Source organism: Protopterus annectens, chromosome 11.part0 (assembly GCF_019279795.1).
Source record: "Protopterus annectens isolate FY-2018-M chromosome 11.part0, PAN1.0, whole genome shotgun sequence".
NCBI classification, from domain to species: Eukaryota; Metazoa; Chordata; order Ceratodontiformes; family Protopteridae; genus Protopterus; species Protopterus annectens.
This window is the reverse complement of record NC_056745.1, coordinates 683,775,197-683,790,743: the sequence shown is the minus strand read 5'-3', so window position 1 is coordinate 683,790,743 and position 15,547 is coordinate 683,775,197. Positions and strand designations below refer to the sequence as shown.

Below are 15,547 nucleotides of genomic sequence, written 5' to 3'. Positions count from 1 at the left end.
TTCCAAAATCTCCTTGGTTGGGACCCCCCTGAGGAAGGTTGTAGATGTAGCTGCTGCCCTGGTAGAGTGGGGCCTTATGGTAGCAGGAACTGGTTTTCCATGATGGGTATAGCAAAAGCGAATGCAATGTCCTATCCGTTTGGAAATGGTTTGTTTTGATGTAGCCTTCCCTTGCGAAGCTGTAGCATAGGATACAAAGAGCTGGTCAGATTGTCTGAAAACCTTAGTTTTATCCAAGTAGCAACGAAGTTGCCTGTGAATGTCCAAGGAATGCAGGAGTCTTTCTCCTTTGTTCTGTGGATTTGGAAAGAAGGTGGGTAAGTGGATGGTTTGATTTAAAGCCACACTAGATACCACCTTAGGCATGAAGGAAGGATTAGTTCGTAGAGAAACTCTGTCTTGATGGAAAATGAGGAAAGGTTCTACTGCCATTAGTGCCTGAAGTTCTGAGACTCTTCTGGCTGAAGTTATTGCTAGCAGCAGGGCAGTCTTCCATGATATAAACTTTTGATCAGCAGAGAAAGCTGGTTCAAAGGGAGGTAGCGTAAGTTTTTCCAGAACAAAATTGAGGTCCCATGTTGGTGTAGGTGATCTCCTGGGGGGCCTAATGTTTTTTGCCCCTCTGAGGAATTGCCTTAGAAGTGGATGTGAAAATAAGGGTGGATCCGTGTTGTAGTGGGCTGAAATAGTGGATTTTAATGGAAGAAAAAGAAAGTCCTTTGTGCAACATCTCAGTTAAATACTGTAGAATCTGAGGTATGTGAGGCTGAAGGGTATTTTGGTCTTTAGCTTGGTTCCAGGCACAAAAGATTTTCCATTTGTCCGAGTAGGCCTTCCTGGTGCTGGGCCTCCTAGCTTCCAGAATAACATCCATAACTGCTTGAGGAAGAGGAGCTGGCTGGATGCTTAGGTGATTTGCCATGCAGCCAAATTTAAGGTTTTGAGCTGGTTGCGTATAATCTGATTGTTTTGCTGTGTGAGCAAATGGGCAATTTGTGGTAAAATCCAAGGTGGGCCCTGGACCATAATCCTTAATAGTGGGTACCAGTGCTGGCGTGGCCAGTCTGGGGCTATGAGTATCAGTCGTGGTCTCTCCTTTCTGACTTTCAGAAGCACCTTTGTGAGAAGAGGCAATGGAGGGAAGGCATATACTGTCAGGTTTTTCCAACTGAATGAGAGTGCGTCCACTTTCCAAGCTTGATGGTGAAGTGTCCTTGTACAAAATTTTGTTAGCTGATAGTTTTGGGGGCTGGCAAACAGGTCTATGTCTGGGAGGCCCCATTTTTGAGTTATCATTGAAAATACTTGTGGATCCAGTTTCCACTCGTGGGGATCCATGATGTTTCTGCTGAGGTCTTCTGCCAATGTGTTCTTTTTTCCTGGCAGGAATTGAGCTTGTAACTGAACTTGGTAAGCCAGTGCTGTGTTCCACAAGGTCATTGCTTGCCTGCATAGAGGGTAGGAGTGTGTACCCCCTTGTTTGTTTATGTACCACATTACTGTGGTGTTGTCCGTCCTTATTGCAAGTTGTCCTGGATGTAATAAGTTCTTGAAGGCTGTCAGAGCATTCTGTACAGCTAGCATCTCTTTTTGATTGATGTGCAGATTCCTTGATCTGTAGACCATATGCCTTGAACGCACTGTCCTGCCATGTGTGCCCCCCAGGCGTAGTCCGATGCATCTGTTGTCATAGCTTGCCTGGCTGGGGGCAAGGTGAAAGGCTGACCCTTGTTGAGGTGACATGCCTGTGACCATCACAGAAACTCTTGTTGAAGGCAGGGAATGAGAGGTATCATTGTGTCCAAGCTGTGGCTGTGTTGAGACCATACGCTTTTTAGGTACCACTGTAATTTCCTCATATGCAGCTTTGCAAATGGTATTAGTAGTATGCAAGATGCCATAAAGCCCAAGGCCTGCAGAAATTTTCTTTCAGGGAGTTGGGTCTTTGTTGCCATTGTTTTGAAATATTGAGTCAGTTGTAGTTGTTTGTCTGGCGTCAGATAAGCCTTCTGGGCCGTTGTATTCAAGCTGGCACCCAGGAATGTCAATTTGTGAGGGTACTAATTTTGATTTCTTTTCGTTTACTGTGTACCCCAGGCAACTTAGAAGATGTTTTACAAAAGCCAGATGTCGTAAGAGGATGTCCTTGCTTTCTGCTTGGATGAGGCAGTCGTCCAGGTATGGGTATATTTGAATTCCTCTTTGTCTGCGTATGCAATTACTGGTGCCAGGCATTTTGTGAAGACCCTGGGCGCAGTGGATAAGCCAAAGGGCAGTGCAGAGAATTGGTAATGGGTTGAACCTGCAATGAAACGGAGGTATCTTCTGCAACTTTGTCTGATAGGGACATGCAGGTATGCCTCCTTGAGGTCCAACGTTACTAGCCATGCTTTCTTGCCCAACATGGGAAGAAGCTGCTGTAGTGTTAGCATCTTGAATTTGGGTACTTGTAAGAAGGTGTTTAGAATTGAAAGGTCCAGAATCGGTCTCCAGGCATTGTCCTTTCTGGGCACTAGAAAGAGTCTTGAATAAAATCCTTGGCCTTGCTCCCGTGTAGGTACCAGTTGAATGGCTCTCATGCCCATGAGAGCTGTAATTCGTTTTTGTGCCTCTGCCCATTGATTTTGTGGCAGGTTTGGCATTCCTCTTTTCATTGGCAAGGTGTGGAAATGGAATCTGTATCCTCGTGAAATTATGTCTAGGACCCATTTGTCCTTTGTGACGACGCGCCAATTGTCTGAAAAAAGTGCTAGTTTTCCTCCCAAGGAAACTGCCAAGAGAGTGTTGCTTGGCCATATGAGGTGTAAGTCATTGAGTTTGCCTTCTAGAAGTTTGGGGCCTGTCTTCTCCTCCCTTCTGTGTTGCAGTGCCCTATTGTCGAGGTTTGTATTGGGCTTGTGGTTGCCCTCTGCCTCTTGGGCGTCTGTATTTACCCCTCTGTGGTCTGTCAGTAGCTGGAAAGGACCAATTTTTTGTTGGCCAATTTCTGCTGAAGCAAGGGGGCTGTACCTGTAGAAAATCTTTGACTGTCTGCATAGATTTTGCCTTATCCTCCATTTTCTTTAAGACTTCTTCGGCTTTAACTCCAAATAGGACATCCTGCTGTAAGGGAGCATCTAGAAGCTTTGCTTTAACATGATCAGGCAGAGTTTGTTCCTTTAACCAAGCATGCCTACGTATAACAGACCCAGTGACAGCTGCTCTGCAGGAAGCCTCCAAAGAATCAAACCCACATTATAAAGTATGTTTGCCCACCTGTTCAGTTGCATGCAACAGATCCTGCATTTCTTTCAATTCAGACTGTTGGAGTGTGCTCATTTTTTGTCTTAACTGAGACATTAGAAATTGCTGATATTTTAGCATGTGAAATTGACAATTTAGTGCTCTCATAGCTAGAGTGGCTGAGGTGTAAACCTTTTTCCCCCACCTGTCTAGTGCTCTGGAGTCCCTTTCAGAGGGTACAGGATTTTTTGCCATAGAAGCCTTAGCCCCTCTGGGACCCTGGGAGATAGTCTCTGGATCAGCAACAGGGCTATTATAAAGGAATTTGTGGGAGTCAGGCACTCTATAATATCTGTCTGGTTTGGCTGCAGCAGGAGGCAAAGAATCTGGATTGAAACTGGATTGTAAGTAAACATCATCCACAATGTCTAAAACTGGGGGGATGGCAAGAGGTCTGTGCTGGGGGAGTAAAATAAACTCTCTAAGCCTTTTCTTGGAGTCAGAGTAGACCTGACCTTCCCAGTGAAAATGTTCCCTCATAGTGTGTAAAGTTTCCCCAAAGGAGTAGTCTTCAGGGGGAGAAGCTGAGGGAATGGAATCCTCAGCATCAGAATCTTCATAAGGGGGAAAAGAGTAATCTTGGTCCTCAGAGGAGCCTGAGGAAATAGAAACTTGATTAGAGGAGGCATAATCTTCCTCTTGCCTAGGTCTTTTGTTGGGGGGGGGGGTTGGGAACCCCTGATTAAAGAGATCAAATCTTCCGCCATTTTAAGCATCTGTTTCTTAGGCATGGGACCTTGAACTGGAGACTGAAGTACAGTCTTTTTTGGTTTAATAGGAGTCTTAAGCTTAGGATACGTTTTTATGGTGAGCGTCGCTGGTCTGAAGACGCCTTCAGAAACCGCAGGTGTTTCTGCAGCACCGACATCTCTTTCTGCAGTGTCATCGGTAGGGGTTAAACAAAATGGCTGCGTCAGCCTAGCACTCTCCGCCAAAGGCTCCGAAGCGGTCTCTGGTTCCAAATCTGCGGTAGTCAGGGTCTGTGTAGGAGCCTCACTGAAAACCGGTGAACCGGAGACCGGCCCGGCCAAGGCCTCGGAGTCTGGCTTGGGTCTAGGCTGCCTGTCCTTATCCTTGCGGTTTTTGTGCACGCCGGTAGTCGGTTGCTCCGTCGGCATTGTGTAGTTAAATTTTCTACCAAAGTAGTGTCGTGCGAAATCAAAGCGTCTTTTAATAGTATGCTTATTGAACCTAGCACAAAAGCGACAACCAGTGACGTTGTGGTCTAGGCAAGGTATACAGTAAGAATGAAAATCCTTATGAGATATTTGCTTCCCACAAGAAATACAATTGTTAACTTTTTCTGACATCGGTCTGAGGCAAGAAAAGTTTCCCCAATGGGGTACTTAGCTTTATTGAAGACTTCGGATCTGAAATTCGACTTCGAATATCTCAGGAGTCGGCCGACCGGCACTTGCGAACTGCTTCTGCTTCGGGCACTGCGCTGCAAGAAAGACTGGGGAAAATGGCGTCGGATGCATTATATATATATACCCCTGGCGCACTGACATCAGGGAAGAAGCGACAGCAACCGACGCCGGACCAAGACTTTGGAATTCAGGCCGACTGCGGGACCGCCTGACGACAAGATAACCCAAGTGTGATGACTGCAGCAGGGTAACACGATGAACATCTCGTACTTCATTACCTCACAGCCTAGTAATACTAGCACCAGCCTAAGACAGAGAGAGAGGAAGAATTCTGTCAAAAGCACACAAGCAGTGCATCGTTCAACAGAAATAAATAAAACATGTTTAAATGCAGAGCACAGTAAAGTGAAGTGAAAGATAGTTCAGACAAGTGCACAACACTTAACCTATTAAACTGCAGACAGAAAGTAAGCTTTGGAAACAAGTCTAGCAGTTAGGTTTAGCTCATAATATAGTAGGTAGAGTAAGTAGAAGGGAATTTTTCTTTAGCAGAAAGCTTGTTAAGCCCATAGCAGAGTGGTAGTACTTGTTTTTCTTTCGGCTTTTCCTGGTTAGGGGTCGCCACAGCGGAACTCCGGTCCGCTAATGATTGGCAGTAGATTTTTACGGTGCCGAGTTGCCAGCTTGACACCTAAACTTCAACAAAGGCACTCCCATTTCACTGTCTTTTGACCCATAGCAGAGTACAGGCACTAAATTCATCAATGCATTTTATTTACCAAGGAAATTCAAATGATAAAAACTTTATTCACTGAAATGTCACTTTGCAGTGGCCGACAATTAGTTTTCAGATCAGGTCAGCCAAACAAATTAAACACAGTTCAAATACCCAAGCCTAGTATGTCTAAGTAGCACATTCTTGCCTCACAAGACTTATTCAGAAACAGAACAGAATCACAAGCAATCAAAGTTTGTTTAGAGAACTTTCAGAAATTTAGTGGATATCTGCTATCATTACCTGATATCAGGAAATACATGTGAACTGCAACAAAGGTAGAACACATTAAGACACACTTAAAACAGTAGTTCCGATTAATTATTCCAATTTGAAAATGGCTCAAATTTAAGATGAAAAGATTCAGGGATGCAGCTCAAAAGTTGTATGGTAAAAAACAAAGCCCTAACTGGTACACATTTGAAATCTTGGGACATGTTAGAACAAGTCCCAACATGTGGAAACTGTATGGCCAAAAGATCAGACTTGCATATACAAAGTCCCAGAAGACATTTCTCAGAATATTCCCTTTTGTCCAAATTATGGCAATGTTAAAGTTGGCATATTTAAGTTTGGGGGGATGGAGAAGAGCGATTTTAACAATTTGCTCTTCTCCTGTATTTTTGTTCTTTTTTCGGCTTGTTGTCACTTGGCATTTGGAGTGCTCACATTTCAGTAGGGAGACACAACAGCAATAATGTAGACAAAACAGCATCTAAGCAGGTTAAAAATATAACAGAAGGTCCCCCACAAAAACAAAGAGTAAAACTACAAACAATTACAAACCAATACAAAAAATATTCAAAATGAGACAGATGGAAAGTGAAATATGAAGAACAAAAATCTGTTAACATTTTTCTCACACACACATACACACACACACACACACACACACACACAGGAAAAAAATTACCTCATTAATGTTGTGTGAGCTGTCCATGGTAACATTAAAAAGGGCTTTCAGCACCTCAGACATTAGGTCCACTTCCTCTGATGTTAATACACCTCTACAAAGTTGTGTAGCTACTTCATACTTATCAACCCACTGAAGGCCTAGTGTGTAATCGAGGACATCTGTCAGCAGTTGTAACCCTCTAAGTTCATCCCGTATCTGTACTCTAATATCTGTCTGAAAGGCTGACAGCAAGAAGAGCAGGCGGAGGTCAAAAAATTTTATCTCATGACTCAAATTTTGGTCCTTATACATCTGAAGACGCTGGCAGATGCTAACTATTACTCTGAGGTCCACGCTCAACTGCTGGGCAACTTTACTATTGAAAATAATGTTGCAAAGGCATTTCAGAGCTTCAACAATGACTGCAAAGTCTGGCATCTCCTTTACTGCATTCTCAGTGTATTCGAGTCCCGCTAACCTCATCAGAGCCAGTATGTTTTGCTTTGTTGCCACTGGATCAAGAACTTTCTTGTCTCGGGACAGAATACGTAGAGCCTCCAGACAAGAGGCTTGACAGGAACACTTAATGTTGCTCTCCAACATCTTTAAGATTCCTTCACATAGTCTCTGAAATAAAAGCACACATAATAGGATATATGAATCATTGTGTAATTCAGAATCAAACACCTACAGTATAACATGTAAAAAGCTGTTTAGATACTTGCTGAAACATCTGCTAGTTTATGCCATGACTTGCAATCACACTTCTGTTTTAACTGTACCTTGGTAACTGATTAATGATCAGTATATAGAGATCAGTTTATAGGGATGATTTAACTGTACACCTGATGTTAAATAACAAATCTTTAATATATATCACCAAACTGATTTTCAAATAAAAAGGGACTACCTTGATAAGGCATATGTTTATAAAGACCAGTATAGAGCAACAGGGCTTGAAATGTTACATAGGAAGATTAATGAAGAAATATTTGATAGAAAACATGCATCACAGCCCCCTTCCCCAAAAATAAATGCAACATCAACAGAAGTAGTAAGCAGCTCTGGCACCTGTTTACTCATGAAAAGGGACAGGATATGTCTCATACTACACCAATTGCTATAGATAATGAAATCAATTACCAAGGACAAGACTATAATAACCCATTCGGTGTAATTTTTGACTACTAACTACAACAGATATGACTCAAGGTGAGCAAAACAGATGGTAATCATGACTACACAATCACTGTCAATGTTCCATGACTTCCAGAAATTTGACTGATAGCACAAAAAAAAAATAAAAGCACAAAAATAATAGTGCTAATATTGGAGTGCTGGCTGTGACAAATGTAACCTGGGATCTGGATAATAATCAGTAAACATTGTTTTGTTCATGCTATCCCGAGTCTGTTGGATACTCCTGCACATTTTTTGGTATTATAATCACTAATCACATTTATAGGATCATTCACCATGCTCCACAACGTCAAGAAATGTGGTAGGGAATGAAAAGCAGCACTATGGGGGAAACTATGCAGACTTATGTGAATGAAAGGGAAAAGATGCGACTGCCATCCAAATTACTCTGCATCAGTTAGTGACATCATCACCAGAGATGCCAGCCAGGGAGGATGGGAATGAAGGGCCTATGCAGGTTCACCCAAGCTGGAAAGAAGAGAAGCAAAGAGAAAGCAGCCCTGTGTACTGTACTGCTAACTCTCAGTTTCAATCACAGAAAGGAGGAATGACAATCATGGATTCACATACCCCACTAAGCAGCATGACACAAGTTAGATGGTATTTGCCAATGAGATGGAATGTGCATGCATCAGTTCTCAGTATAGTCAGGCATGGTCAACAGACTGCCGTGAGGATAGGGAAGTTATTGCAAATAAGAACATGACAGTCTTCCTCTACCAACTGTCAAATGAATAGGAACAAACTGGCTTACCAGTCAAGTCACAGGAGTACTAGATATAAAAAATACATAGAGAGGCAAAACACACAAAACCAATACATTAAACAATTACTGTGCAACACATCAGGCAGACCATCAAAACATACACAGGTGGGGGGGGGGTGGAGCCTAGATGGCCAACTGAGAGCAGTGAATTTTGAGAGCTCCATAAACTAGTATAGTAATATAGGAAATGTTATTATTTTCAGGTTTAAAACATCAGAAATATATAGATAAACTGCATAAATATCAATTTTGGTGGAGATATACAAAACTTTTCCTGTCAAGTAACTTGGAGATATATTGAGTCACTGAATATGAACAACTCAAGGACTTCTCATCCAGATGCTGCTTTGAGAAAAGAACTGCAATTGATTACATCTACTTCACAGGAACCATCTTTGAACACAGATGGCTTTAAAATGACTTAGAAAACCTCAAATTAAATTCTCAAAAACAGACTGATACTGTTAAGGAACTATTACAGGGACGCCATACAAAAATAACAAATATAGAGACTTCTCTAAATGATACTTAAGAGAGACTCAGAAAGGAAGAATTCCAAAAAGAATTTCTGCTTAAACAGAATACATGGCTGCTTAACAAAATAGATGACTTAGAAAACAGGGAAAGGAGAAACAACATAAGGATCTTTGGTCTGCCTGAAAACACTGAAGGAGAAGACATTATTTCATTTTTAACCTGGATTCCTGAATTTTTAGACTTGAAAGAGGGACTTTCATTTGGAATTGAAAGGGCGCATAGAGCACTGAGGAACTCAACAAATATTCCACCTAGATCTACAGTTATAAAAATTTCGTTCATTTCTGGACAAGGAACTAATATTAAAGTCTGCTTGGAGAAAATCACCCTTAAAATACAATCAAAGCCGGTCAAATTTGACAATGAATATTCTTCCACAATACTAGAACAAAGGAAAAAAGTCTGGCCAATAATAAAACTGTTGAAACAAAACAACATCAAAGCACAGCTGGCCTTTCCAGCCAAGATAAAAATACTTTTTCCCAATGAGATGAGAACCTTTAATGACTTAGAAGAAACTACTATACTCGTCAAAAACAACAAAATAGTGTCTGCCCCAGAAGAAATGGAATGGATGGCCCCTACTCTTAAAAGAATAAAAGAAACAAATCCTTGGACTGATAGAAAGAAGAAAAAAAAAACTGATTCCAAGATAGCTGTCCCAAAAAATAACTCTTACAACTACATCTCTCAAAGTATCAACTGATATGGTACATCACTTGTCATCTGTTTTTATTTAAAAAAAGGAGGGATTCTTAAACAACTGAGAAACAGTAATGATTTATTCAGAATGATCAAGAGTCCAGTATTTCTTTACAAACAAAGGTAGGTCAAGATGGGTTACTATTTACATTATATATATAAGCCAAACAAAGCAACATATAATATAAACAGAGAAGTTTCTATTCCTCTACTTGAACTGAATGAATACTTATCTTGTTAATTTTTCATTGTTTTTACTTATAATAATTTAAGTAATTAATTAACTAATTCAACAAGGTATCATTCGTCAGAGTTCAGACTCAAATGTAACAAATTAACATCATATATAATAGCAGTAACAGTACAGTGTTTTGAAAAAAAAAATGCTGTTATGGAGACTAATGCCTTCATCAGTTAAAGTATGACGTAGAAATGTCATGTATATCCTGGTTGAATAACAGTAGCAAGCTCTTAGTACAAATGTCATTATTCTGTCGAAATACAGTTAATATCAATTATGGCAGGTATCACAGCTATGAGTGCTGTTTGATCAATCCTGATATGGTGTGCGTGGATGCAGCTGTGTCTGGCAGCTATTACAAATGTTATTATTATTCTGTCTAAACATAGTTAATATCAATTATGGCAGGTATCATAGCTTTGAGTGCTGTTGATTAAGCCTGATATGGTGTGTGTGATTCAGCTGTGTCTGGCAGCTGTTTTATGTTGCCGTTTTCATCTCCGGGAAGCTGTGGGTTGCGGATTGTGATCGAGGTTTACTGATGCTTGTGCATTACGAAGAGACATTTGATGTTTTAGCCTGGATCGATCCAGGGGAAGAGGGTGGATAAAACTGTGATTTGGGATATTTTGGCAGAGAATAGTTTGTTTATATATCTGCTGAGTGAGAGGTGGGAAGGCTGGAAGAATGTGTTATCCCTTGTGGCGGCTTGTTGGGAGGTTTTTTTATCTGTTTGCTCTCCGTTCTTTTCCTGGTTGCTGCCTCGCTGAAAGGGAGGGAATTTAGGCTTGAAGTTGCAGTGAAGTGAAGCTTTGCTTCAGGTGCATCGCAAGCCTCTGGAATGCAGTAAAGAGACACACTAACAGAAACAGAGACTCCCAGGTTGCTATGGTAACAGAGATAGAGTGACGATAATGCTTAATGGCTTTGAGGAGCCCCCGAGATGATTCTTGGCAATGTTTTTGGTTTAAAAAAATATATATATATAAATAAAAGGGCTGTTTTAAATCACATATACACATATTGATGGTCTCCCAACACTTTGTTTAGCTCATTAAGTTGATTCTTGATGATAAAAAAAAATAAGCGCAATTTTATATTTAAAATGTATTTTGGTCCAAACACATTAAGGACTTGCATAAGAGTGGAATTATTGTGAAAGACTAAGAGCACTTGGTCTTGTGTAGAACCCTTTGCAGTGGTCTGAGAGGTGAGCTTGGGCATATGGGGATAGCTGATTCTAGGGGTGTTTGGGGTTGCTGGGAAGTGCTAGAGAGTCATCAGATTTCCTTCGTGGAAATACTGTGGGAATGGAAGGTGTGTTGAGTGGTTCACTGGCAGAGTGGCCACTGCATGGAACAGGACAAATATTGGTTTGGATATTTTAAGAACAGCCTGGAAACGCACCACATGAACTAGTGAATGATATTCTGGAAAAAACTGGATAGGTATTGTTGCCTATGCTTGAAGTACTGATGTGTGTGTATGTAAGGATGGGAATATACTTATAACAAATAAGAAACTAGAACGGTCTCATAATTTAAAGTCTATGGACTGTATAAACATGCCTGGAAGGAACTAATAATAAGAATAAACATTACAGCTTGTGGTCTCTCAAATAACTAAGCAACAGCAAAAAAAAAAAAAAAAAAAAAAAAACAATGTATGATTTTAGTAAATCTAGACATAAAATATATAATCATCATATAAGACAAAGCAGTCTGCTGAATTTAGATATTAAAGACAGGATTTAATAACATGAGCTTGTGTATAATAACACTACTGTCTTAACTTGTCATAAATGACATACACTACACAGAACATCAAGGGGAAGCATGATGATTTTTTTATACAAGTAAATATGCATAACAAGTCATGTAATTCCCTTAACTTGAATTGTATTTTTTGTAAGCCATCTTGACCATATATAATACTTAAGCAGTTACCAAGGTAACTGATGTTTTATACATGACATTAAACTGACAAAGTTGTTCAAGGGAAACACCAGAAGCCTGAACTAGGAATGTCACAGAATGTAAGAATCACATTCTGACCAAATAGTATTCAATTGACAATAATCACTCAGTTTAACCTTTGCAGATTAAACAAAATAGAATGTTCCCATTTAAATCTAAATCTTTCAGTATATGCCATAAAATGGCAATTTATGAATATGGAAAGGGAACTTGTAATCATTAATCAAAATAAGTGAATTTGTTGTTTTTAACCTATAATTTCACCAGTTTTATAATAAGAAATAAAGTACAATTTTGTACCTATCATAAATGTAGATGCCCGATAGGCATGCATCTGCAGTCCTTACAAATGGGTTGTCCTGTCGTCAGGCAGCCCTTCGATCGGCCGGATTCCAAAGTCTGGGTCTGGCCTCGGCTGGTGTCGCACTTCACCCGATGTCATAGCTGCAGTTCTTCGGGTATAAAGGCATCAGCCGACACCATTTTCCTCAGTGTTTCTTGCCCCAGATGCCAGGTGCCCTCTAGGAAGGCTAAATTTGGATAAATGCAAATGGTTCCAAATAGTAGAGAGCAAACAACAAATAAGCATGTATGTACATATATACAAACAAATACACCATAATAGATTCCCCCAGCTAGCTACAAGATGGGCAAATACCCTAGGAGTACCACAGAGGGGAAAGGAGGGTGGGTAATCCTGACTGCAGATGCATGCCTATCGGACATCTACATTTATGGTAGGTACAAAACTGTACTATGTCCTTCAAGGATGCATCTGCAGTCCTTACAAATGGGTAGAATACCATAGCCAAACTGGGGGAGGAGGAGAAATAAGATTATGGTGTAGTTAAGATCCCTTGCAAAACAGCAGTGGCAAAACCTGCTCGGGATCTGGAGTATAAAGGTAAGTTATAATGCTTGGCAAATGTATGCACGGAGCTCCAAGTAGCAGCCTCTAAAATGTCTTTGGTAGCCACTCCTCGTGAAAAAGCTGTGGTAGTGGCTGTAGCCCTTGTAGAGTGAGGCCTGATGTTTTCTGGAGTTTTCTTCCCATGGTAGGAGTAACAAAATCTAATGCAATTTCCTATCCACTTAGAGATTGTCTGTTTTGAAATTGCTTTTCCTTCCATTCCTGTTGCATATGCTACCAGTAGCTGGTCAGTTTTCTATTGCTCTTGGTCCTGTCCAGGTAGTAACGTAATTGTCTATGTACATCCAAGGTATGCAACAGCCTTTCTCCCCTGTTCTGTGGGTTGGGGAAGAATGTAGGTAGGTGGATAGCTTGATTTAAAGATACCCTGGAGACCACCTTTGGCATAAAAGTAGGATTAGTTCTCATGGACACTCTATCTTGATGGAAGATCAGGAAGGGCTGTACTGCCATTAATGCCTGTAGCTCAGATACCCTTCTTGCTGAAGTGATTGCAAGCAGGAAAGCAGTCTTCCATGATAAGTGCTGTAATTCTGCTGTTGCTGCTGGCTCGAAAGGAGGGAGTGTCAACTTTTCTAGCACAAAGTTCAAGTCCCATGCTGGCAATGGTGGCTTCCTAGGTGGTTTTACATTTTTAATTCCTCTCAGAAACTGCCTGAGCAGAGGATGTGAGAAGACTGGAGGATCCAAGTTGTATTCTGCTGGAATAGCTGATGCACGAATCTTAATGGAAGAATAGGACAGGCCGTTGTGGAAGAGCTCTGCCAAGTATTCCAGGATGTTAGCTATGTTTACCAGTGACGCATTCTCTCCTTTTGCAGTACTCCAAATGAGGTATCTTTTCCATTTTGCTGAATAATTTTTTCTTGCTGAGGGTCTGCAAGCCTCCAAGATAATGTCTTTAACCCTTTGAGATAAGTCTGGGTTATTTGGTCTTATGCAATGTTCCAGGCAGCCAGCTGCAATGTTTTCAGGTTTGGATGCAGGGTTTTGAAGTTGTTCTGTGTTAACAGCAAGGGAACTAGGGGCAGAGGCCATATTTGTTCCCGAGACATACTCCTCAGTAATGGGTACCAATGTTGCCTTGGCCAGTCTGGCGCTATCAGGATGATCCTTGGACGGTCTTCTTTGATCTTCAATAGCACCTTGTGCATCAAAGGAAGAGGTGGGAATGCATATGCTGTCAGGTTTTTCCAACTGAAAGATAGGGAGTCCACTTTCCAAGCAAGTGGGTGGTACGTCCTTGTGCAGAATTTTTTTCAGTTGGTGATTGTGTGGGGATGCAAATAAGTCTATTTCTGGTAGTCCCCATTTCCCTGTAATGGTTTTGAAAATGTCCGGATGCAGCATCCATTCGTGGGCATCCGTGGTAGTTCTGCTTAGGATGTCTGCTAGTATATTTTGCTTTCCTGGCACAAAAATTGCTTGTAACTGAATGTTGAAGCTCAGTGCCACATTCCAGAGGTCCATTGCCATCCGGCATAGAGGGTATGAATGTGTGCCTCCCTGTTTGTTGATGTACCACATAACTGTGGTGTTGTCCATCCTTATCAGCAGTTGACCCTGTCGAAGAAATGGTCTGAATGCCTGAATTGCCAGTTTTACTGCCAGCATTTCCTTTTGATTTATGTGTAGGTGCAGCTGGTCTTGAGTCCATAAGCCTTGTATGCACTTGTCCAGCATGTGTGCCCCCCAACCGAGGTCTGAGGCGCCTGTTGTGATGGTCTGGCTTGGTTGAGTGCTGTGGAAGGGCAGTCCCTTGTTTGATTGACAGGCCTGAGCCCACCATTGGAATTCTTGCTTCAGGCATGGAATTATTGGAATTTGGGTTTCTAGGCTGTGCTTGTGCTGAGACCATAAATTCCTTAGGTAGCACTGTAACTTTCTCATATGTAGTCTGGCATGTGGAATCAATATTATGCAGGATGCCATGTACCCGAGAGCTTGCAGGACTTTTCTTGCTGTTAGCTGGTTCTGCTTTGTTAGTGCCATGAAGTAGAAAGGGAGTTGCTCCTGTTTTTCTACTGTCAGGAATGCCATTTGTTTTGATGTGTCCAGATCTGCACCCAAGAAGGTTATCCTTTGGGATGGTATCAGCCTTGACTTTTTTATATTGACTGTGTATCCCAGGGCTTGTAGTAGATGAATGACCCTTTGTAAATCTTTTGTTAATTTGTTTTTGTTGTCCGCTTGTAACAGGCAGTCGTCCAGGTAAGGGTAAATTTGAATTCCCTGAAGTCTGCAATGAGCAATTACTGATGCCAGGCATTTTGTGAATACTCTGGGCGCAGTAGATAAGCCAAAGGGCAATGCTGAGAATTGATAATGCTCTGATGCTGCAAGAAATCTGAGGTATCTTCTGCAATTTGGTCGTATGGGGACGTGCAGGTATGCCTCCTTGAGATCTAGAGTTACCAGCCAAGACTCCTTGCCCAGCATGGGAAGAAGCTACTGTAGGGTCAGCATTTTGAATTTTGGAACAATGAGGTATGTGTTTAAAGCTGACAGGTCGAGAATAGGTCTCCATTGGTTTTCTTTTCTTGGTACCAGGAAGAGTCTGGAGTAAAATCCTTGCCCTTGTTCCATAGATGGTACCCTTTCTACAGCTCTCATCCTTAATAAGTGAGTTATTTGTTGTAGAGCTTCTGCCTTCTGATTTGGAGGTAGGTTTGGCATTCCTCTCTTCCTTGGTAGAGTATGGAAGTGAAACCTGTAACCTTGGTCTATTGTCTGTAAAATATATTTGTCTCCGGTGATGTAATGCCAGTTTACTGAAAATAAGGCTAGCTTCCCGCCTAAGGGTGCCTCTAGTTGTTCCCTGGTAGGAGGTGCCAGAGCCAAGTCACTGTGATTGTCCTGTGGAAGTGGTGGT

At 41.4% G+C, this 15,547-nt stretch overlaps 1 protein-coding gene across 2 annotated transcripts in view; it reads right to left on the bottom strand.

Moving 5' to 3' along the window:
- The window catches only part of RIC8B (RIC8 guanine nucleotide exchange factor B), a 1,378,718-nt gene that overhangs the window by 1,050,942 nt on the left and 312,229 nt on the right, over positions 1–15,547 (bottom strand). For both annotated transcript variants that reach the window (XM_044088144.1, XM_044088145.1), the window contains one exon: positions 6,341–6,949. In XM_044088144.1, the coding sequence (XP_043944079.1) occupies positions 6,341–6,949 (609 nt within the window). The remainder of the gene's footprint in view (positions 1–6,340; positions 6,950–15,547) is intronic.